Source organism: Oreochromis niloticus, linkage group LG22 (genome assembly GCF_001858045.2).
Source record: "Oreochromis niloticus isolate F11D_XX linkage group LG22, O_niloticus_UMD_NMBU, whole genome shotgun sequence".
Lineage (NCBI taxonomy): Eukaryota > Metazoa > Chordata > Actinopteri > Cichliformes > Cichlidae > Oreochromis > Oreochromis niloticus.
Window position 1 is genome coordinate 32892893 of NC_031985.2, and position 23290 is coordinate 32916182.

Sequence of the window (23290 nt, forward strand, 5' to 3'; positions counted from 1 at the left end):
GAAAGAGAAAGGGACACTGAAATGGCACAGGTCAGATCACAATCATCTTATCTTATTTACAACTATAGTATATTTACCTTCGTTCATATCCATACGGGTACTGTTGCCTCTGGCTCATTGGCATGTTGGCCATTGGGCCTGGCGGACCTCTGTTATACTGTTCCCCCATTCCACTGTTGGGGCCGGGTGGCATGAACTGTTCCCCTGCTAAAAAAAATAAACATAATATTAGTTACGGCTATGAACAAACCTTTACAGAATCTGGGGTTTGGTTACATGGACAGTGCTCACCTTTCCTCATGCCTCCAAAAGGGTCCTTGTTGGACTCGTAGGGACCCATCCGTCCCATCATCTCCGGGGTGCCTATCCCAGGCTGATAGCCCTGAGAGTTGGGAGTCATGGCGTTCCTCCTGGGAAACGCCGGGTCTCCGCCATCAGCAAAGGGATCCTGTAGATTAACGCTACTCCTGTAGGAAAACAGATGGCTTGTTAGCAGAATGTGGAATTTTTAAAAATTCATACTAATTAAGACTTTTCCAAGTTTTCTTGTTAATTTATTTTTTTGAATGTTTTCTGTCTGTGCCTCTAACAAGACACAGAAGACAGTTTTTACTGTAGTCTTCTAAGCCCAAAGTGCATACTTATAACTATAATCCTTTCATACACCTGTTGACTAGTCTGGTGTTTGTGTGTACATGTGAACAGAACCCCATCAGTGATAACTTTAAAGCATATTTTGCTGTTTTTTGTATTTCAGTTCTTGCTTCTCTGATCCAATTTCACCACAGGGGGAGATTTTACTACGAACGCCGCAGAAACACGACACTGGTTTCTGATTCATACCTTACACCAGGCATTGGGGGCATTTGCGTGTGTGGGGTGGAGGCTGGTGTGGGGGGCTTCAGGTCTCCCCCCTCTGCCATTGAACTAGTGGTGGACTGAGGAGTTTGGGGTCCTTGCAGGGATCCAGAACCAGCTGCAAAACACAAGGATACACACAATGACTAAGTGGGAGGAAAAACAAACAAAAGAAAAACAGTCAAGTGTTCTGGTTTGTAACACTCAGAGATTCCAGAGAATTCAAAGAACATCCCTCTCTCCTCCTCCTCCTCGCTCGAGGAATAAAGGCAAGAGCTGATAGTTGATAGTGAGGCGGGTTAGGCAGAACACTGCTGGGGGCTTTTAGAGCACATGCTGCTTTTGGCAATCCTAAATCCCATTAAGAAATTCCTGAGCGCTGCACAGAGGAACACAGTTTGTGTCGAACTGACTGGCTTTTGAGTGCATAGCCAGCAAAAAATCTTGAATCTTCCAGCTCATCGCAAGATGCCTGCCCCCTCCTCAACCACCGCTGGGCTCCAGGAACAGTGATGTAAACCCTCACTGTGACAGATTACTGCCTGGGCTGTAGAGACAGGAGACAGCCAGCTATGTGTGAATCTGTGTGTGTATGTGTGTGTGTGTGTGAGTGACTGATATTTTGTTTGTGTTGTGTGTGTGTGACATACTAGCAATCATCCTTAACTTCAGCTCAGGACTTCTCACTATTAGCAAGCCAGTCTGATGAGTCACAGGTTCCCATTCATTAAACTGGCACACACACACAAACACACACAACACCCGGGTCACTGGCAGGTCACAGTTATTCACATTTTCTCACATCACCCTCTTGCCTCTCGAGCTCTCACGCATGCACACAACATTCATTGGCTCACCCTCCCTCACCCCCCCTCCCTCTGGGCAGGGATTTCCCTCTACTAAAGATGAAGGGAGGGAGGGCATGATAGAAATAGAGTCAGAGAGAGAATCGTGTGACTTTTACACACACACACACACACACACACACAAAACCCTCTTCCCCCATTCATCATTTCTGGCTCAGCACTAATCTCCAGGGAGTGTTGCCGTGCTGCTGTAGCCCAGGGCCAGGCACCAGGCAGCGAGGACACGCCACTGACGGAGCATCGCTATCGCCAAATCACCTCCTGCCCCTCTCTTGCCATTACTTCCTCCACCACCCCCAACCCCAAAACCCTCCCCTGCCCTTCTTTCGTACTAACTAGAGGGCTGATGCCAGCTGACAAGCACCCTGATGTCTCCTGTAACAACACCCCGGCGCTGACTCAGTGCCCCGTGTCTGACAGCCTGGGTCTCAGCCAGACTGAAGCAGCACGTGGTTGCTCCCGGTGTGGTTGCTCCTGGCAGCTATAAACAAGGAGTCCCCTCCAAAATAAACAGCTTCTCATGCAACAAGCAATGACCCTTCCTGGCTGCAACCTCCTCACCCTTAACAACTGGTATGAATGAGCGCCAGTTCATCCGCTGACTTTTACCCAGTTCATTGAAACATTTAGCATTCTGCTGTCATCACCGTTGCCACAAAAATCAAAGAGGGGAAGTCGGAAAGGACAAGTCTTTCGTCATGTCCTGTGCAAATGCCAAGGACTGTTCCCCCAAGGCATGTGTTTGTGAAACCGTCCAAAGGACTTACAGCTACGCCGTCGTCATTTACAACTCCTCCGATATAGGGGAGCAGCGATTTATGGAGGGTGGCAGCTCCTACATGAGATGACAAACAATGCTCTATGAATGGCTTTAAAAACTACAATTAATGGGATACAATAAAATAGACTAGTTTATAGACAGCTCATGTGAGGCAAATAGAGCAGCGATGATGTGATGAATTGCACTTAATCCAAACTGCGCCCAAGGGAGAATGGGAAATCTGAAATAAGCTTCATTCACTGCATTTTAAATCTAAGGAGCTAGTAAACTGCGTGACAGTGAAGCGGAGCAGCAGCGCTCACCTGGGCTGGGAGGCTGGATTTTGGGCTGGTTCTTTTTGGTGTCGGTGTTGAAGAAGTCTGGGGGAGGGTCCTCGCCGCGCTCCATTTTGCACTCAAAGGCATACAAACACTGGATGTACTGTTTCTTGAGCGAGCTGGCTGCGCTGCTCGACGTGCCCACGTTCAGGTTGGTAGCCAGCTCCCTCCACTTCTTGTTCTTGTTCACCTGGTGGGCGAGAGAGGAAGGAGGTGGTTCAGTAAGCTGTATACGTATTTTATTTTTTTTTTAAATCACCAACGCTCGTCTTTCTGATCTGAAGGATTCACATCAAATTCAGGTGGAAGTCCAGGTGTACCTGGGTGAGGCCGCCGATCTCTTTGACGGATATGTAGAGCCTGAAGAGATCGAGGGGCTTGCGGCCCACAGCGGGCAGATTGTTCATGCCCATGGCTTTCTCCTCAGCAAAGGCCAAGTATCGGTCCACCCAAATTTTCCTCTCTGGCTCTGGGCCAAGCTCGTACAGACGGGTTATTTTCTCATTGGTGATGGTGGAAGAGCTCGACTTCTGTTGGACGGGTGACGGAAGAAAATCGTAAGAACGAGAAAAAAGCAGGGCGGGGGAAAAAAAGCTGGACTTTGAATGTGTACCTTCTTGGATTCTGGCTTGGGAGTCCCGTCCACTTTGTTGTTCATCTTCTGAGCAGGGTTCATTTTGTCCATGCCAAACTCTGAACTTGGAGCCATTCCTGGGAGAAAGGGGGCAATGACAGAAGGGTATAAAAATAAAAAGATTACCAGTCAATAAAACTGTTTTATAGACACAACCCTCAGGCCTGCAGCTGTACTCCAATCACCTGATCAGGGCTACAGTTTAACTTGTACTCACCAGGGGTATTGTTGGCTATGTTTGCTCCCATTGGATACGGCCCTGGCCCACCTTGGTTCATCATACTGTGCATGCTGTTCATGCCTGGGCCATACGGAGAGCCTGCTCCCATCATGCCCTGAGACATGTTAGGATAGCTGGGTGGCCTACGGAAAAGAATGCTTGATTAGAAGAAATGCTAAAAAACAATAACCACAAAGAAACTATGGATGTGCACTAGTCAACCTGATGATTAAAAGGTGCCACCCCTGTAGCAGACACTAGAACTACTGGTCACTTAAACTAATTATTTCTATTTTAAGATGGCAAGCATCAGCCTGCCACTAGCAGGGCAAACAGTCCCTCTCTTTGTGACAGCTGTAAACAAGCAAGGTGGGGAGGTAAGGTAGATGAAATCCCTGTGAGTCAGTTCAGTTCTGCAGTATTTTATTCCAGAAAATGAATGGTACTATCTCAAGGCTGTGTCAGAGTGAAATTAGTGCCGTTTCTAGAATGGTCACTTGAACCTGGCTCCAAAAGCAAGTCAGTCCCCACAGACTCAGATGTTTTAAAAAGCACGTTCACAGCCTGATACAAAAAATACTTTAGCTTCTATAAATATTTTCCTGTAGAACAAGTCCACAGTGACTGACTGTTGTTTTTAACTTAAACATTCAGAGACTTTTATGGCCGCTATGACTGACAGATGCGCTGACACAGGCGGCTGGAGGTGAGCTACGTCTCAGCTCTGCTAATTCGAGTCTCTGAACTGGACCTCCTGACGGTGTTTGTGCTGTTGCTGCCTTTTGGATAAATTTTAATGGAATTTTCTGACAAATAATATGGTTTGCTGTCAACTTAATCGTACTACCCAGCCCATCCAATATGTCTGTGCAGCAGTTTTTGGTGAATGCAATTCTAGCATTCTTATTTTTCTACCTTTCTTTGAGCAAAGAGTACAAAAATAAGAAGATTAGCAGTCTCTAAAACCATTTCATAGATGCAACCTTAGGGCCTTGTCCAAATATGGTCGCGTTTCCTTTTAAAAAACAAAACAAAAACAAAAGCATCAAAACTGTGAGTCCAGAAAGTATTCGTCTGATTATTGTGCTTAATTGTAACTTTTTTCTAGAGTAGTTGACTAATCTATTATTTAATCGACTAATAATTAGTCACAAGTAATCCCTGAAAGGATCCACTGCAAATACAGACTTTGCATGAGTGAATGATGTCTTTTCCTTCACAGAGTTCAGTTTAATTTGTAGGAAACATCAATTTAAGTCACAGGGTAGCATTTGCCAAGCCCACAAGAGCTGCTCTGTAGGCTCAACAGGCATCCCTGCTTAGGAAGGATGTGATTCAGTGATTGCAGAGACCATCTCCTCTTCTGTGATAGATAAGTGTTTTGGCTACTGCCACCACTCAAGCACTAAAACATGTAACAGACTGGCTTGTGTGTGAGGAAAACCAAGGAGACACACACACACACACACACACACACACACACACACACACACACACACACACACACACACACACACACACACACACACACACACACACAGAGCTAAATGATGAGAAAATCTCCTTAATGCTATAAATTCCATGACCCTGAACAGTCCGAAGCTCACACAGATGTGACTGATGCAGCCAGGAACACCCACCTGTTGTGTATAGAGTTTGTTGGTCCGTGGTGCATGGAAGGACCACCATCCTTCCTCGTCATGCCTGGAGGGGGACACATGCCGGACCCCACCTGAGGAGGCATGCCGGCCATATTGGAGGCCATGGCAGGACCGTAAGGCCGAGTGCCCATCTGCCCAGGACCTATCCTGCCCGGTGGCATGCTACCATACGGAGCCCCGCTGCCCTGACCGGGAATGGGGTTCATGGAGCCACCCATGCTGGGGCCACTGGGGTAATTGGCGTTGGGCATCCCTGTGTAGCCGGGCTGCCTGGGATAACCTGAAAGTGTTACAGATCAACATTTAGTTTCATGCCCTCCTGTTGTGTTTCAGCCTAAAACAGATCTCATCTAGTCACTTCTCACTGACGGGATAAAGAGTTTTACCAGTCCGGCTCTAAATTTACCTCAGCTTGTCAGAACAAGCAGCCTGATGAAGCGGGCTTTATCTGGCTCCCGCTGTTCTCTGCTATGACTCATAGCAGAACTTCTTCAAAGCCCACAGAAACCATCTGAGACTTCAAAGTGCACTGATATAATTTCATAAATGTAAGAAGTGAGAGGAAACTTCAAAGCCTCTTAGAAAAAAAATCTGGGCTATCTATGAAACTGTGATGGTCACAGGACAACCACTGTAAACTCATTCATAATATTTTTAGTATTAAAAAAAAGAAAAAAAGTCTGCTTGATATGACAGAGCAGAGACGCTGCACTCTTATTTTTCCTGCTGTACAGAAGGCCCTGAAAGCGACAACACCCAACACTCACAGCCTCATGTCTCACCTGGTGGGCCGTACTGGCTCCCCTGAGGGCCGTAGTTTGCCATGGTATTGTTCTGAGGATATGGGCCCATCCCACCATGCATCTGGACTCCTGAAGACTGGCGTGGAGATAAGGCCGAGCCAGGCTGTCCAGGGGACCCGTAAGGAGGCATCTGAGGATTGCGCATGTACACTGGAGAAAAGACAAGGAACATTAAGCAACACTGTTAGTTTTTACACACACACACACAGCAAAGTTTGATTAATTCTGCAACCAATATTAAGTGGTAATAATTAGATGCCTATTGTATCTTATGTTAAACAACAAAATAAACAAACAACACCAAAAACAAAACTCCACGCTACATCTGCTTTAGCATACATTTGCACAACACATTATGGCTCAAGCTCTTCACTTCCTCACAAACACAACACAGTACAGTGTGTCTGCCTGCTCTCATTTGACCTGGCAAGTAGAGCATTCTTATTTAGAAGCACAGCCTGGGGGAGTGCTTGCAGATGGGAGGAATGCATACAAGTGCAAACAATCGCACCTAAAAGCTGCTGAGAATGCGGCGCACACACTGCTGGCCACTGAGCACACGAGGAGATACTCTTTAAAGGGTTTCTGTTTGCAAACACTTCCAACACACTCACCTCTGTCCTGGCTCATGGATGAATGCATGATGCTGTCTGACTGGACGCTGGGCGGCCGAGGAGGCATCTGATTACCTGCGGGACAGCGATGACATGGGTCTGAAATTACCGTGGGAACTGTGGAAATTTGTCTCCTTTATTTACAATCAATTCTTGCTCTTAAACTTTGAAATACTGGCCATAAAATGAGTGTGAGCCAGTCACATTCAAGCTAATAAACTGTGGCAAGTCTCTCCACAATGAGCAGCGGGTGGCATCGTAACCTCCGTCTCTCCGTCAGCGGATGGTTTACTAGCATCATGTTAGGAGAAACCTAAAGTTCCATATCTTGCAAATCGCTTCATAAATTACAAATGTGATCCGCATCGAGTTTTGAATTAAAGCTCTAAATCTGTCTGTTTTTTATTAAATATGTCAGACAGGATTTCTGCTCGATACAATGAATAGCTGACTACAAAGACATTGAAATTATTGTTGTTGGTTAGCCGTATCGAGCAGGTCCATTTTTACATTTAGCAGTCTTTGGCAAGTGAAAATAAATAACTGCTCAGTTGTTTCAGAACATCATATTTATGGTTATTTTCCTGTAATATTCTGCATTTGTACTTTATCCTGTTCTCTACTGACACCCACATAATGCTATGTATTATTCTTCTAGAACAAACTTGGTTTTAATTTTCACATTTTTCTTTGCCATAAAATCCCCCTACGTAGTCTTTCGCAGCTGAATTTCAGATTTCAAAGACCATTTCAAAACGACTGAACTTGAAGACCTAAAAATCTAAAACAACTGTCTTAAAGCAGAGTAGAAACAGAATAATGTTTTAGCTGTTTGCTGCTGTAGGTCTGATACAACAGTATTAACGGTATTGTGCGTTTACCTGGCACAGCAGCAGGGGACAGAGGGCCGGTGCGAGAAGGGGTGACGCTAGCTGGGGAACCCACAGGTGACGGCGAGGGTCCACGTATGCCTGGCAGGTGAGGTGAAGTGTGCGGGGAGAAGGGTGACTGGGCCGGGTTGCTCTGCTCGCCCTGGCTGCTGGACACGCCCGAGGTGCTGACACCCGGGCTCAAAGCGCCTTCTGTACCAGTGGGAAGGTCGTCGATGGAGCCAGATAAATCCTTGAAAGAGAAGAGCATCAGAACATGAGTCAACGATGACACTACATTCGTTAGTTTACACTGTACTGAGTGGCTTAACAAATTTATTTTTACAATTCACATCACTTCTGCAAATAACCAACTTGTTACTGACAACAAGTCACTACATTTCACTGTCGCTTTTCCATAAAGTATCAGTTCCTACAGCTTGTGGAAGCATTTGCATTATTCTGTGAAGTGATGATGACTCAGCTGCTGATGAGCTCTCCTTAACATGAAGAACCACCAAGCAGATAAGCAGCTCCAGAACAGCGGTGAGGCCCACAGACGAGGAGAAAAAGGCCAATGCTACAGTTCTCAAGCTGTAACGGCTAGCCGTCAGCTAAAACTGTGTCGCTATGAAGGGAAATTACCAAGCAATTAGCAATATCAACTCGATATGCAGTGAAGTGCAGTCAGTAGGTACACCGGGATACATATCATATCATTACAACTGCTGTAGTAAGGCATGTTAGTCTAATCAAAGATGAAATGTTCAGATATGGTAACAAATGAAGCAGAAATCCACCAGAATTATGGAGTTAGTCTCTTCTTTGTGATACAACCATGACCATGTGATCGGGGCTGCAGCAAAAAGACGCATTATCCAACAAGTTACCTTTAAAAGTAGCTGATGAGCATATGGGCTGCAAATACAGAACAAGCAAACTCTTCAGGTTTCATCACATAAAACAAAACAAAAAATCTCCGCCACTCTTTGTGGAGGCTCAGCTTATGATGGGAAGAGAAAAATTAAGTGGAAGAACTGATACTTGATATCAAAGGTAAGGCTCTGTGTGTGTGTACGCTGGGATGTAAATGAGTCCAGCCTGGCTCTAAAAACGTATAAAACCTGGAGAAAGAAAGCAGCTGCATTCTGGGAATCACATTTGGGAGAAATGAATAAGAAATGATGAATATATTCAGGCTTTTCTCCTCCTGACCTGCACGAGGAGGGTGAGGCTGTTTTATTTTCGGTGTCATGTCAAAGTCAAGAGAAGTCAAATCAAGTGAGTGGAAATCCAAATGGGCACTGATGCATTACAGCAATCTTTGCCCTCACCGGGGTGTGTATGTTATTCTCTCATAGAAGCCTGCCAGCCCTATTACAGTTCAATAATACATTTGGGTACAATGACTTCTTTTCCCACCTTTTTAAAAATACTCCACACATCACTCCCATAATGCCGATAATGATCCGTGCTGGCAAGGAGAGCTGAGTTTGACTTGCAAAGAGAAAGTGGGGGAAAAAAAAACATTTGAAGCGAGTCATCTCGGGAGGCAGTTGAAATAATTGGTGCTGGGCACGGGCTCTGGTGCCATGTGGTGTTGTTATTGAGCCTCGCTGGCTGCGACACAAAGACGGGCGGGCGGGCAGGAAGGTAGGAAGGCAGCCGGCAATGATTATGTTTGTGGGAAGGTGAATGTTTACACACTGGCCACTCACGTGGAGCCCATGTGCTCACTCAGAAATGCAAGCTCATCTGCCAGTCACATCGGAGGAAGGGAAAAAAATGGGAGGGAGTGAGGAGGAGGAGGAGGGGGTGGGAGAGAGAGAAAAAAAAAAGCAGCACTCATTGGATTGTGGCCAACTATTCCCATAGAAATCTCACACTCGCAGGCTGGCTGCAGCCCCGAAGCCGGCGGTTTTGCACTTGAAACGGCGCCCGTTGCTATTTTTGGGATGTGACCTGATGGAGGAACCCCAGAGGGAGTGACAGGAGGACGACGCTGATTCAGAATCCACCCTTCCCTCCCCTCCAATCCCCCTCACCCCGTTCCTTCGGCCCTCCCTCCCTCCCTCCCTCCAGCTCTTCCTCTCCTGCTCCGGTGACTCCACAAACCCAGGCCTCTCTGACCCACACTAGAAATATGGCACCAACAAAACCACGTGAAACGCAGCAGGAAGGGAGTATTGCACTCCAAAGTGTTTCCCTGGCTGACTAATGTTCGCAAATGCAAAAGTGGGTTAGAGGCACATCATTAGGTCTCCGTGCTTTGGAATCAAGAACAGGGACCCGAACAGCGTGACATTCTTTGCTCAAACAACCATAGCAGGAACCCTTTTTCCAGCAGCCAGCATCATCAGCTGACCTACACCCACCCCCTCCTTCTCCTGTTCCCAAACAAGAGATCACAAGATTGGTCATCTGACAGAGGGCTCCATCTGAAGGGCTCCGACTGGCCAGATGCCACGATGACCACCTCTGTAGTTGGTACTCACAGAGACTCAGAAGCTGCAGCTCAGAGTCAAGTCTCAGCCACAAAACAACAAGTTCTAAACCACGGCCTCTTCAACACAGACCAAAGAGGAAAGGCTTCTGTTAGTGGGTTCAGCTGAGGAGAAAACACCTCAGCAGGAGGATGCACACTCAAGACGTACACACGGCCGTCATGAGACAGAAGAAAGGATTTAACACATGATTGTGGTTGTGGGGTACTTCTAGAGATCCGTGGGGGTGTAAAAGCAGAACAAGATCAATCGAGTATATCAGTCTTCATTCTTGGTAATACTGCCTCACAGTGGCTTTTAAACCATATTAAGATTTGGAGATTGAGGTAAACTGTCTGATTATTATAGTTTGTGTGAAACATATGCATTTATTTTCACACAATAAATCTCCATTTCTGCCTTTTTTCTTTATTAAACCCAGATTTACCTTTAATCAGAGGTTGGCAATGATATAACTCCAAACTAGTTACGCACAAAGCAGACATTTATGTTGTTGACCACCAGCTAAATACAGAGACAAGAATCATGCCATTAAAGCAACTATCACTTTAAACCAATCAAGATTAGATGGGTTAGGATGGCGGGTTAAACCCATTAAAGGTACGACCACCATATTATCACGCAATACCAGGATTTCAACGATCTTTGGAGGCGTGTTTGGGTTCCAACGACCATTTCCAAACAGCTCAAGAGAATCATTTTAAATAACCACGTTTGCATTGTTCTGGTGCTAAAATTGAACTCCTAACTCAGAGACAGACTGTTAGCGGTCGTCATTCCTGCCACACTTTAAAGTCCACCGTGTGGCGTGCATGGCTAATTGGTACACTGAAGTGTGCATCAGGTGTCCAGCAAAAATCTGGGATTGAGTTAGCTGGAATAAAGTTGTGAGAGCAGTCGTCCATTTTTATTTTCCTCCAGATTACAGAATATCTGTAAGAAACAAAAAGAAGCTGGTTGGTGCTAACAGGTCCAGACTGGGACCAGAATAAATCAGCAGGACTTTAAAGTGACATAACATCTGAGAAAAACAGGAAAGTAAACAAAAAAAACCAAACAAATGTGTTTTTGTGACAACGCTGCATGGCACGGCATGAAAACCATAAACATTAAAATATCCCTTAATGGCACGATAATGCTGGCAAAAGCTCCGTTTGTGCAGCCTGTGTGCACTGCTACAGTGGCACGTATGCAGCGTACAGACTGAGCTCTTTAACATTCTGTAAATATCTGACAGCTCTGATTCCTCAGCTTGGACAGGCAGAAGAATTGTGTATACACACACACACACACACACACACACACACACACACACACACACACACACACACACACACACACACACACAAGCTCCTACCTACTCCCACTCTGCAGTCATTGATTTTTCCCAGCTCAATACTGCACAGCACCAGCCTGTTCTGCTGACTGCACAAGCCGGACAGCGAGGAGAGGACGGAGGGGGAGGGGTGGTGGCTGCTGGTGATACTGATGCTGCTGAGGCTCTGCTATTCAACGCGCTCATTATTTAAGGCAAATGATGAGGAGGAGGAGAGAGGACATAGATCAGGCATGAGGAGGAGTTGAGAGGTGGCGTGGTTAAGTTGGATTAGCGTGTGAGCACAGGTGGGGTGTGTGACTGTGTGTGTGGAGGGGGGGGGCTTGAAGGAAGGTCACAGCAGCATTATCAATGGCAAATATGACAAGTGACAATATGAAAATACAGAAACGAGCCATTTCTCTATGTGCAGGGGGGAAAGGGGAGGACCGGTGAGCTGTGTTGCAGAGAGCAGCAGTGAAGCTGCGGCTCTTTCTGTAGAAAGCCTCTCTCTGTGGCAGCCATTTTGTGCTTTTTCCCAGCACTGCCTAACATGGAACTTCAGAGCTGAGAAGTGCAGAACAGTCTTCGGGAGCTTTCAAAGGCTGAAAAGCGGCGTTTCGAACGATGAATTCGTTTTAAATTCATTTTTAAAACGATACAAACTTTCCAGAATTTTATTCTCCTTCTCCTCCTTCTTCTAACGCACTTCTTGTTCACAAATGTTGAAAATCTTCGCTGCTCCCACAGTTCTTACATTCTCCACTTCTCTCTCGCCCGTGCTGTCTCTGAGTCATCTGCTCTGCTCTCTGCCGTCCTAATGTATTCCATTTGCAGATTACTTCACTGAATCAATCAAGCTCGACCAGAGCCATTAGTCTGCCAAGCCAGCCTTTTTTCTCCCTCTTTTTTTTCCTTTGGTAGGTTATGAGAAGCAGAAAGTGGAAGAAGCAGCGTAGTGGCTCGGAGTTAATGACACGTATCTGGAACATGTAACCCTGGTCAGTGGTGTAACTAGATCTGGTGGTGGTGGCGGTGAGGAGGAGGAAGAAGAGAAGGGAGGGGGGTGCCAAAGTTCATCTTTGAGTCACACACTTTCCCTGACCCGCTTCATTCTGTCATCCTCAGACCTCAGAGTCTCACCCGCTGCCTGGGCTGGCAAGCTTCCTCGTTCTCAGGCCTCCAGATGCTGAACACAATATATACAGCAAGAACAAAACAAAACAAACCCAGCTCACTCACAACAGAGTCGACACATCCGCTGTGGCAAAGTGAAGAGAGTAAGAAGAAAGGGATGGAAGAGGAAGGAGGGGGGGAAAGCTGGCTGCATGTCAAGGGCTGCCATGGTTACTGTGATCCACGTGGTTGACACGTTAGAGCCGACACAGTCCCTCCCCCCTGTTGCTGCCATTCCTAGGTCTGTCTGTCTCTGTCGACGGCCTCCCTGCGTGCCTGGCAGGGTCACGGTGCAGTCAGCTACTACAAAAGAAGAAGCCCGTCATTGTTACAGGAAACGCAGACGCACCAAAGCCCTGTTCACCCCCCCACACCCCCCAAACATCCCTCCAGCTCCTTTAATTACATTTGTTGGGGAGGCCTGGGAGACAACACGCAAGCACAAAGCGGGAAGGGCACGCTCAAACTTTGTCTTTTTTTTTTTTGCCATCTCATTCTGGAGATGTTTATGTTTATATGCCAACGACCTCGTCAGCAGAGCACTCCAGCGCTGCGCATTTACCACTTGTTCAGGACAAAGTAGGCTTTTGATATCAGAATGGGGTCATGGGAAAAGTCATCGCTTCCCTTTCAAGCTTAAGATCAAGTGAATTTTTTTTCCTCAGCGCAGTTTCTCTTCTCTTTCTCTCAGCTCAGAATCTGAATGTGCTGACTTGACTTACTGAGCCCAAAAGCACATTATCTCTCGCCTATGATCAGAGCACTTGTCTTCATCATTCACAAATGACACACAGTTCTTAGACAAAGTACAATTTAAGATATTTGTTCTGTCAAACCACCAGTAGTAACTCCATGCTAAATTACCATGAAATGCCAGCGGGTTGCTGAAAAGAAGACAGACGTGTGGGCGTTGCCGACATGTCAGCCGCCACCCCAGAGCCTCCACCTGTATCTGGGGACTGTGTCCACGTACCAAGGGCTGATGGGAAGTCAACCAAAGACCTGGGGAGAGGCTGCTCCAGCCCCAGCTCAAGATTTGCAGGGCTGAGCTCAACCATAAGGGGGCACTCCCATCCCACTATGAGGGAAGAACTGGAGAAAGGAGGAGAAGCAAGGCAGGCCCCTGCCTCAAACAGCAGCAGCAGCAGCAGCCATTACAGGGTTTCACACACACAGCACAGACAGACGAGAAACTCCAGGCACAGTCAAAGCACCCTATAGGTGCGCCATGCAACCCTTACCACATATATATATATATATATGAGCCACCAAGCAGATGACTCGAACCCCAGTTAGTGTTTGAAATTAACAAATTGCATTTGTGCAATTTCATCTCCCCAAGGTAAATAAAAAAGGTGGATAGTGACAACAACAGCAGGGTGTCACAACGCTCACAGCACCCTGCTGGGGACAGATATCTCAGACACAATGTCTACTACCTCCACAGATGAGCAAGCTCAAACTCCCGAGAGATCAACATTACACTGCTACTTTATCAGCAGCAGCAGCCACGTGGGTAGGATAATAACATGGACCAGAAAGTAGAAGATGAAATAGTGAACCAGCAAAAACAAAACAACACGGAGGCTGCAAGGGCATAAAAAAGTCTAATCCTTCTAACACTGATCGGTGCTGTTCGGCTTTTACTTTGCTGTGTGATACAGGCTTGCAGTCAAAAAAAAAATAAAAATAAAAATCTAGGCCAACTATGAATCTTAATCAATAAGTAGGGAGGTCTTTTTTAAACGCTCCACATTTGCCTAATTGAGCTTCACTGTGGGGGTAACACAAAAAAAGGAGGTGTGCAATGCACACAAACACTGCAGCAGCCTGTGTGGAGCTACCACAGAGTAGATGAAGGGAGGCGGTGGAGAGGAGGAGGGAGGGAGGGAGGGGTGGTTGGAGGGGTCTGATTGCTGTGAATAATGGGGAGATGGTGTGTGCGTGGGGGGCCTTTTGTGGAGATCACAATAGTAGCAGGGAGTCCCAGGGCAGCGCACAGATGCCCGAGTGAGGCAGGCAGCTGCCCAGCCCGAGGTGAGGGGTGATGGGATGCGCAGGGCCGAGGGGGCTGGAGGGGCCTCGGGGTGAGGTGGGGGAGCTAGAAGGGTGGGGAGGCTCCAGACCTCTACAGCCAGTCTGCCGGCTTTCCAGACCAGCAACGCCCCTCCCTCTTACTGTCACACAGCGTGTCTAGAGGGCGCTACTAAAGCAACGGACACCAGCAGTGAATTAACTGGGGATAGGAGAAAAAAATCATATGTAATATGAAAAAGGATATTTCGCAGAGTGAGAGTTAATTTCATTGTGAGCCTCTTTTCATCCGTCCGTGCTCAGCAGCTTGTTCCAGCGAGCGCCAGCGAAAGCCAGGGACATACAGTGCTGCAGTCAGCCACAGTCTTTGTGCTGCAAAACTAGCTCAGCCCAGCAAAAATGGAGGCAGAGGGGAGGGGCATGGGAGAGTGTGCGCGCGAGTGTGAGAGTGAGTGAGTGTGCAGAGAGCGCAGAAGGGAGAGTGCTTGATGCACACTGTGTGTGTGTGTGTGTGTGTGTGTGTGTGTGTGTGTGTCAGGGTTTTTTTTTTTTAACTTTTGGGGTGTTTTTTTTTTTTCAGGTGAAGAAACAATTCAGTGAAGTAAATGCAAAACAAGACACGTTGTCAACAGACTGAATTTCCTCAAATACATTCATTAAAAATCATCTAAAGAAAAGAAGGAGAAAGAAACAGACGAGCTGGGAGAATGGGGGGGAGGCACCCTGGAATCTGAATAAGACATGTCCACACAGGAAGCAAGGCCCCCAGAATAGCAACAGGAAACTGGCCCAGGACTCTGAATACTGTCAGAACCTCGCAAAACAAGGCTGCGCTGCACAGCGTTATGAAAGCTGATTTACTGAGAGAAGAGAGCGAACGAGGAAGGGAAGAGAGGGGGAGGAGGGCGCAGGCGAGGGAAAGAGAAAACGAGAATTTAGACAGAAAGAGGAACGAGCCAGAGAGAGAGAGAGAGAGAGAGAGAGAGAGGGGGAAGAAATATATTCATATAGAAATATATTTCAAACAGAAATAAAGAAATGCTGCACAAAAACAGAGTGTAATAATGAAAAAGGCGCTGAGGGGGTTGGGCTGGGTAGGAGAAAAAAGAGAGAGAGAGACAGAGAGAAAAAAAAAAGTGGGCCGGCCTTGTCAGGCTGATTGCTCCAGAGCTATGTCGCAAAAACAAGCTTAGCTGCCGCATGAGAGCAGAGCTGGGTTGGGCTGAGGAGGGAATGGGGATTGGAGGCAGAAGGAAGGGAGGGGAGGGCAAGGGAGGGGAGGGGGGACTCGGAGTTGATCAGCAAGGCTGGAAGATCCCTCGGTTCCAGATCAGAAGGCTTGGCACATAACATTAAAGGTCATTAAGAGGGGGGGGACTGTTGTTGATGTGGGTGGTCCCTGAGCTCTGGATAAGAGTGGATTCACGCAAAGGCGGGACTCAAGATAAGCAGTGATACGTTTAAAGGTGGGGAAAACTAGGATCTTCAGTGGATGGCTGTCCAACCAAAACAACAAAAAACAGGAACTTGAGAACACAAATAGCAGAAATGCATCAATGATTTTACACATAAGGCTCAAGAATCTGCATAATTAGGGAAATACATTCTCCTAACGGTAAAGACTCTTATTGTGAGAAGAGGAACCAGAGGACCAGGACAGAGGAGAGAAAAAACAAACTCGAGTGCAAGTGTATGACCAACATGTGACCTTCCTCTTAAGTCTAGAGCACATTCAGACACATCAGAAAAGAGGAGCACCACAAGCAGTGGGCGGTCCTGAGTGGGATTAGCCCCACAGTGGAGAAAGGGTGTACAAAAGACTTGGGAAAGGACAAGAAGGGGATTTTAAAGAAAAAGAAAGAAAAAAAAAAGACTAGAAGAGAGGTGGGTGGGAGTGACGGGGCTTGATGGTGACCTGCTAGTTATTCCACGGTTTGACACAGAGAGGAAGTGTCACATCTAAGGAGTATGAAAGACGCCTGCTTTACTTCTGCTGGGCCCTCGATGAACGCGTTCCCAAGTATTCACATCTGCAGGGCTACTACTACAACACACACGGACACCCCAAAAATCTGACCAGCACCACACGTCAACATTAAAGGTGTATCCCAGACGTGTGACATTAGCACAGACGTCTAACTCGTTGGGGAGCTGCCTGAGGGGAAATTAAATAACTCCTCAAGAAGACCTAAATCATTCATGTGTTTAAAAAAAATGGCAGTCCCCCCTTTAATCATGAACTACGGTTATTCATTACAAACTGAGTCAATAATGTGAAGTATTTGATCGAAAAAAAGAACAAAAACCCTTTTTTCTCTCCTACTTCTTATCTCTTAATTCATTTCCTTTCCTTGAAATGCCACAAGTGTTATAAGGCCAGATGAATATTCGAAGACCACAAAGACTACTACTTTGCTGCTGTATTTTTTCCCCCCCAAGACAAGCTTCAGTTAGATAACCAAACGGTAAAAACATAAAAAAGGATTCCTCAGAACTGATCAAATGAACAGCGAGGTAAATACTCAACAGTTAAACTGTGCATGTGTCTCCTGGAGCCAGAGTGAAAACAAACCAGGAACCAGTTGAACCTGCTCAGCTAGTTCCACTCTGACTGCACATGTGTGTGTGTGTCTCTATGTTTTAATCTCTCTCTCTTCCACTTCTTATCCGCAGCCCTGTTCTCAAACCGACTGTTGCTCTCCTACCTGCGCCTTCCAGCAGGCACTGAGCCTTCTGTACACCTTTATTCCCACCTCAGCAGCGGCCTAACAGACGCTGGGTTTTTAAGCACCTGCCTCAAACAGACCCATCTGTGCTCTCGATGAGGTGATGTCTGGCTGGCTCTGCACGAATGCTACTAAAGTAGCTAAATGGCATTTACCCCTCAGTCGCTGTTGGATCGGGATTCAAACAGGATCTCAGGCAGATTAAAAGAAATGAGTCTATACAAATTACTGCAGGTTCTTACAAAATAAACATCTTTTTTTCCCCTTCAAAATAAACTGTACCTTTCTTTCTGACAGATGCACTTAAATATGCTCCTTTGCTTGGCGTAAGACTAATTAGTTATTTAAGATTAGATTAGCAAACTCTTCCTAAATGAGAGAAGAAGCACAAACACAATTTAATACCAGTTACAAATTTTCCTGTTCTTGTCTCAAAATAAGTATCTATTACGCTCATCAATCCACTAATAAGTGGAAAATAAAAATAATCATACCACATTAAACCTCCACATTTATTGGGCTAGAATACAAGGAAGAATTTGTGTGTGGACAACACACACACACACACACACACACACACACACACACACACACACACACACACACACACCTATACATTTGATTTACACAACCTTGGTTTCATATGTGGTCAAACCAACACATATGAACCCAAACAAGTCTGACCAAGACCCCTTAAATGATCTTCTTTTCTTTTTAAATGATTATTTTATTTAAGCTACACCCATACAGTCATAAAGCAACAGCAGAAGGACAATGAGTAAGGCAGTTTTCATAAATGACTGCAGCTGTCAATCTTTCTCTCAGTTATTTGGGGAACTGCATGTTAAAATAGAAAAATTCAATAATAATCAGATCAGATATTACACATATTATTTCTAAACTGGCTTGCTTTCTAATGACATCAAGGTGAGCCCATGCAATAGGTACCCATCCAGGCCAATTCCCAACTAAACCAAAGAGAGGCTTTCCAGTAGTGACAACAAATCGGGGTTGACTGTCTCCTGGTGCGTGCAACACGGGACAAAGGGCAACTTCACATTCAAGCACGAAAACGGCTCAAGTTAGCGAGTTACTATAACTACATTAATTCTTTTTGATATTTGTAGTCCTTGGTCACAAATATTATTATCATTTCATTTTTTTAATACAAGTATGCATCTCGTTTTCTTTACTGCAGTGACCTCACGTTTGAAATGATTTTATTACAGCAGAGCAGTTAGTGTTTGGTGTTTGGGCTCTGACCTCACAGTTTCCCAGAAATGATGCACAAAAACTGGTGGAGTGATGATTATTAGAGCCTGGCGGTGGACATTGAGGTGTTAGAAGGGATGGATAATGATGCGGGACAGCGACAAAAATTAAACAGACTGCCAATTTGTGCTGTGTTTGTTATATGGTATAAGTAGAGAGCACCATGTCATGTGTGTGATGCAGCATAGCTCGAGCTGCCTACCTCAACTAGCTAGTAGTAAGGATCACTGTCTGTATAAGCAGGTGTCCTGTTAACAATAGCAGAATTGTGATGCAGGCTGTAATGAACGTGTGGCTCTTTTTTAACAACACATCCAACTATTCTGAGTTCGGAGAAAGCACCGGGCTAAGTACTATTTTTTTCTTACTCATAGCAGTCTTTAGACATATTTCAGTTCTATCCCACAAAGCATTGGAGTTTTTACGCCACTCTTTATGTAGACTTTCATTGTCACAAATCCTTTTCTCAGCATTTCTGACTTGTTGGTGATATTTTCTGCCGCTTTTATAGTTTGGCAGAGGTTACAGAATAACTTCAGCACCTTGTACAACAGGTATCATCGGTGCACATCTACTTCTAACACCTGCAGGTGTCACCTCAGCTGCTCTGACTCAGGCTGGCAGGGTTATACTCTGAGTTAGCATGGTCTCATCTGCACACACTTTGGTGTGTGCGCCGCAGGGATGAGGAGGAAAAAGAACGGGAGGAGGAGATCTGTTTACCCCTGCCATAACCAGATTAATGGCTCTGTCGGCCAATCAGACAGCACTGATGGGGGAATCCCTAAGAAGATAGAAAGTTTAAAATAAATAAATAAATAAATAAAAATAGCCCTGGCCTGGCCTTCCCGACCAATGGCCGAATCCACAGAGAGGTGTATAAATAAATAAGGGAAATAAATAAAAGAGGAGGGAAACACATCCTAAGGGCATCCCCTACTGGCATAGACAGCGCTGCCTCTCATCCCTCCCTCTTTCAGCATCCTCCACTCCAACCAATCACTCACACTATTTGAAGTTATTTGCTTGCACTCCCTCAATCCCACACATCACCCCCCCACCCCTCCAAACTCGGCTCCCTCACTTTCATTCTTTCTTATTAATGATCTCATTTCTCACTCTCCTTCCCTGAGGCCCAGAATGAGGTTAGATCTGCAGTCTGACCTATAAACACTGCCATGGAAACTGCAACGTGTTACAGCGAGACACCTCTTTAACACGGAGCATGGGGTGGAGGGCTGGTGGAGGGTGAGTGAGTGTGTGTGGGGTTGGGGGTTCTCTCACCTTTATCTTAGCCAGAGGGCTATCAGATGCCAGATTTGCTTCACTTTCAACAATCCTTATCCAGGCAGAACTATTTTTTTCCACACTTTCTGATTTCTTTGCTCTTTAAGAGCAAATGGAAAACGGGACTTTGCTCGCTCGTGCTATCGGCTTCTTGTGGGAAGGGTTGGGGTCTAAATTAACAATATAGCGCTCTTTACCTCTCCTTCAAAAATTCTTGTGCTGTTGTCACTGATATCCAGATACTACTGAATTCAACTTTATTTATACAGTGCCAAATTACAACAACAATCGCCTCAAAACGCTATATTATAGAGTAAAACCTAGAATAACAGAGAGAAACCCTCAACAATCAGATAACCTCCTATGAGCAAGCACTTGGCGACAGTGGGAAGGAAAATCTCCCCTTTAAGAGGACGAAACCTCTAGCAGAACCAGGCTGCAGGAGAGGGACAATGATCTGCCACGACATGTTGGGGGAAGTTTGGGAAGATTTGAAACATACTTTGTTTCAAATCTTCCATCTAGGTGGGAAAAATTGCTCAAGATACTGTGAATTTAGCAACAAAGCTATTACTCCACTAACATCTGCAGAACAGAATATTGGGCCTTTTTCTACTAAAGCACATGATACCCACAGAGTTGTGATCATGTATAACATTTCCATCACATTGCTCTGAATAGACTGTGCTTATGAATCCAATGGTTTGGTAGTCAATCGATTGCACGGTGGGATCCAAAAGCCAACATTTACTCCACATTTGTATGTTTCCTTCACTCTGAGTGCATATGTCACACTATACAAATTCACCTGTGAAGTAACTCAAACTGAATCACAGAGCAAAGCCTAGTGAACATCAACTGTTTTGAGAAATAAGTTCAATTTTAGTCTTAGCTTCAAGCAGGAGAAATGGGTACAGAGTAAGAAACACCAGGATGGGATTTGTTTAAATCTCATTTAAGGGGTGAACCCATGGTCGAGGGGGTTTAGGCGCTTACCAAATCGGCTAAAGCAGCCTAGTTCCCGGATCAACACCCAGCCAGAACTTTGCTGCATGTCATTCCCCTGTTCTATCCCCACATTTCCTGTCAATCTCCACTCCACTCTATCGAATAATAAAGGGAAAATATTATAACATGTTCACAGAGGCAGCCATAATGACATTTGGAGCAGGGTGATTTTCCTCTACCACATATGGCTATAGATTCTGAATCCAATCAAGTCTGACTAACATCACTAATTATATCACTGCTGTCCTACATGTTGGGCTGACTATGCGATTACGATTACAAATGGTTTATAAATGTTAGTTTAAAATGCTACTTCTGTGGGATACTCATGAAGGGCGTCTGTGAATCTGGTCTGTGGAGTTCTGGCGATGAAACCTGCTACAAAATTCAGAAGTTAAAAGCGAAGACAGAAGCCTCACCGGCAGACTGGATGGCCGCGCCTGCATGCTGTCTTCTTGACTGCTCTTGTTGGGCTGGTTAGATGGAGGAGCGCTGGACTGTGAGCTGAAGGAATCCTGGGAGAGTTCCTGATCAGAAGAATGAAGACAGGAGACAAAACGGACACAATATAAAAAAAAAAAATAAAAAAAATCTCAGAGTCGAGCATTTATTGCTGCTTGTTCCCTTTTTGCAGTGCACAGCTAATATAACCGCTGTCACACTGATACAAATAACAGATCTCCACTGGGCTGGATAAATGTCGAGAGCCGTGACCGACTGATTTGAATATTTACTGTACGTCATATTTGTGTCGCCACAGGGATCACATGGCACGGGAAAACTCGCTGCTTATTCTACAGCTTGTGCTTCAACTTCAATTTATCATATTTTTTAATTTATTTTTTTAATAAGAAACTACTAAAAACTGCCCCGTTCTGTCAACAGTCTTGTGCAGTCCATTTCCTGTTGTTCATACTATCCATTTAACAGACAGGAGCCTGTTTAATTAACTAAGTAATTAAAGCTTAATTACCAACAAAGCAGCTCTGAATGGGCTACACCAAAGGTTTATTCAAAAGCTCTCATGGCTGTTTCACTCTTTAACCCTTGCAGAGCAGCATCTCACGTCTTCCATGTGTTTTTGCTATGGAAAGCTGAGTGTGCAATGTTCTTTTCAACCGACTACTGACAGTTATCAGGTGAAGGCATTTCCTGGGAAGCAGGCAGTTTTCAGTTTGCAGTGCCACTGTTAGATCGGCACGGACATCATTACAGCACTGATTAAGTACAGTAAAGTCAGGAGCATGTGTCAGCGCAGGAATCTCCTGCTAATGGAAACACAGTTGCCCCTGACACAGCACATCACATCAAATTACAGCTAAAGTGTTCTAATAGAGTTTTGTGTGAGGATTACCTGTGGAGGAGGTGGGAACCTCTGATAAGGTGACTGCTGCTGCTGCTGCTGTTGTTGTTGTGGTGGTGGCTGCTGCTGCTGTTGTTGCTGCTGTTGCAGCGGGGGTGTCTGAGAATATGGTGATGGCTGGCCCTGCTGGCCATGACCTGGAGGCTGTTGGGCTTGAGGTGGTGGACCTCCTGGTTGTTGTTGTTGTTGTTGTTGCTGCTGCTGTTGTTGTGGTTGTTGTTGTTGTTGTTGTGGGGGGCCTTGCTGCTGCTGCTGTGGGGTTTGCTGCTGTGGTGGCTGCCCTGGCCCAGAGGGTTGTGGGTACCCAGGCTGGCCCTGAGAGCCCTGTTGACTTTGCGGACCAGGTCCCTGCTGCTGCTGCTGCTGCTGTTGTTGTTGACTCTGCTGTTGCTGGGGAGATACATAGGGTGGCTGTCCTGGCTGAGACTGCTGGGGCTGGCTATACGGAGGCTGACTCTGAGGAGGGCCGTGGGGACCTTGAGATTGTTGGTATGGGGGTCCTGGCTGCCCGTGTTGGCCTGCAGTCTGTGAAGGATGGCCCTGTTGGGGGTATGAAGGTCCAGAGGTTCCCTGGGGTTGGCCAGAGTATGGAGGTTGCTGCTGTCCAGGGTGAGGTGCAGGGCCATGCTGACCATAGTAGCCCTGACTTTGCTGTCCATAGCCTCCTGGGCCCTGTTGTCCATATGCTGACATCTAAAAAATAGGATATCAGTTATGAACAGTAGTTTATTTTCAAAGGGGAAGACTACCGATGCTTGAGCTGAAAGTGCGAGCAGACTCAACCAGGCACAGTTTTACTATCCGGAGCCCCTCTGTGGAATATCAGTCACTATCTGAATACAGCATGTGTGCTGACGGGATCTGCAGAAATATATAAAAATAACTCAATATTCAAAGTCACCTCTTTAGTTTTTTCCCCCCTTTTCTTTTTTTTACCATTCATTCTCCACAGAGTAATCAGAGCATCTCTTCATCTTCCTCA

General features: G+C 45.8%; 1 protein-coding gene across 3 annotated transcripts in view; it reads right to left on the minus strand.

Moving 5' to 3' along the window:
- The window catches only part of arid1ab (AT-rich interactive domain 1Ab), a 52449-nt gene that overhangs the window by 5353 nt on the left and 23806 nt on the right, over nt 1-23290 (minus strand). For 2 of the 3 annotated variants that reach the window (XM_005450730.4, XM_005450727.4), the window contains exons 3-15: nt 22300-23001; nt 21365-21472; nt 7636-7876; nt 6755-6829; nt 6120-6290; nt 5317-5617; nt 3674-3819; nt 3436-3533; nt 3143-3352; nt 2808-3012; nt 844-976; nt 292-467; nt 78-207 (exon numbers count right to left, since the gene is read on the minus strand). In XM_005450730.4, the coding sequence (XP_005450787.1) occupies nt 78-207; nt 292-467; nt 844-976; nt 2808-3012; nt 3143-3352; nt 3436-3533; nt 3674-3819; nt 5317-5617; nt 6120-6290; nt 6755-6829; nt 7636-7876; nt 21365-21472; nt 22300-23001 (2696 nt within the window). The remainder of the gene's footprint in view (nt 1-77; nt 208-291; nt 468-843; nt 977-2807; nt 3013-3142; nt 3353-3435; nt 3534-3673; nt 3820-5316; nt 5618-6119; nt 6291-6754; nt 6830-7635; nt 7877-21364; nt 21473-22299; nt 23002-23290) is intronic. The other variant, XM_025902049.1, reaches the window with a different exon arrangement.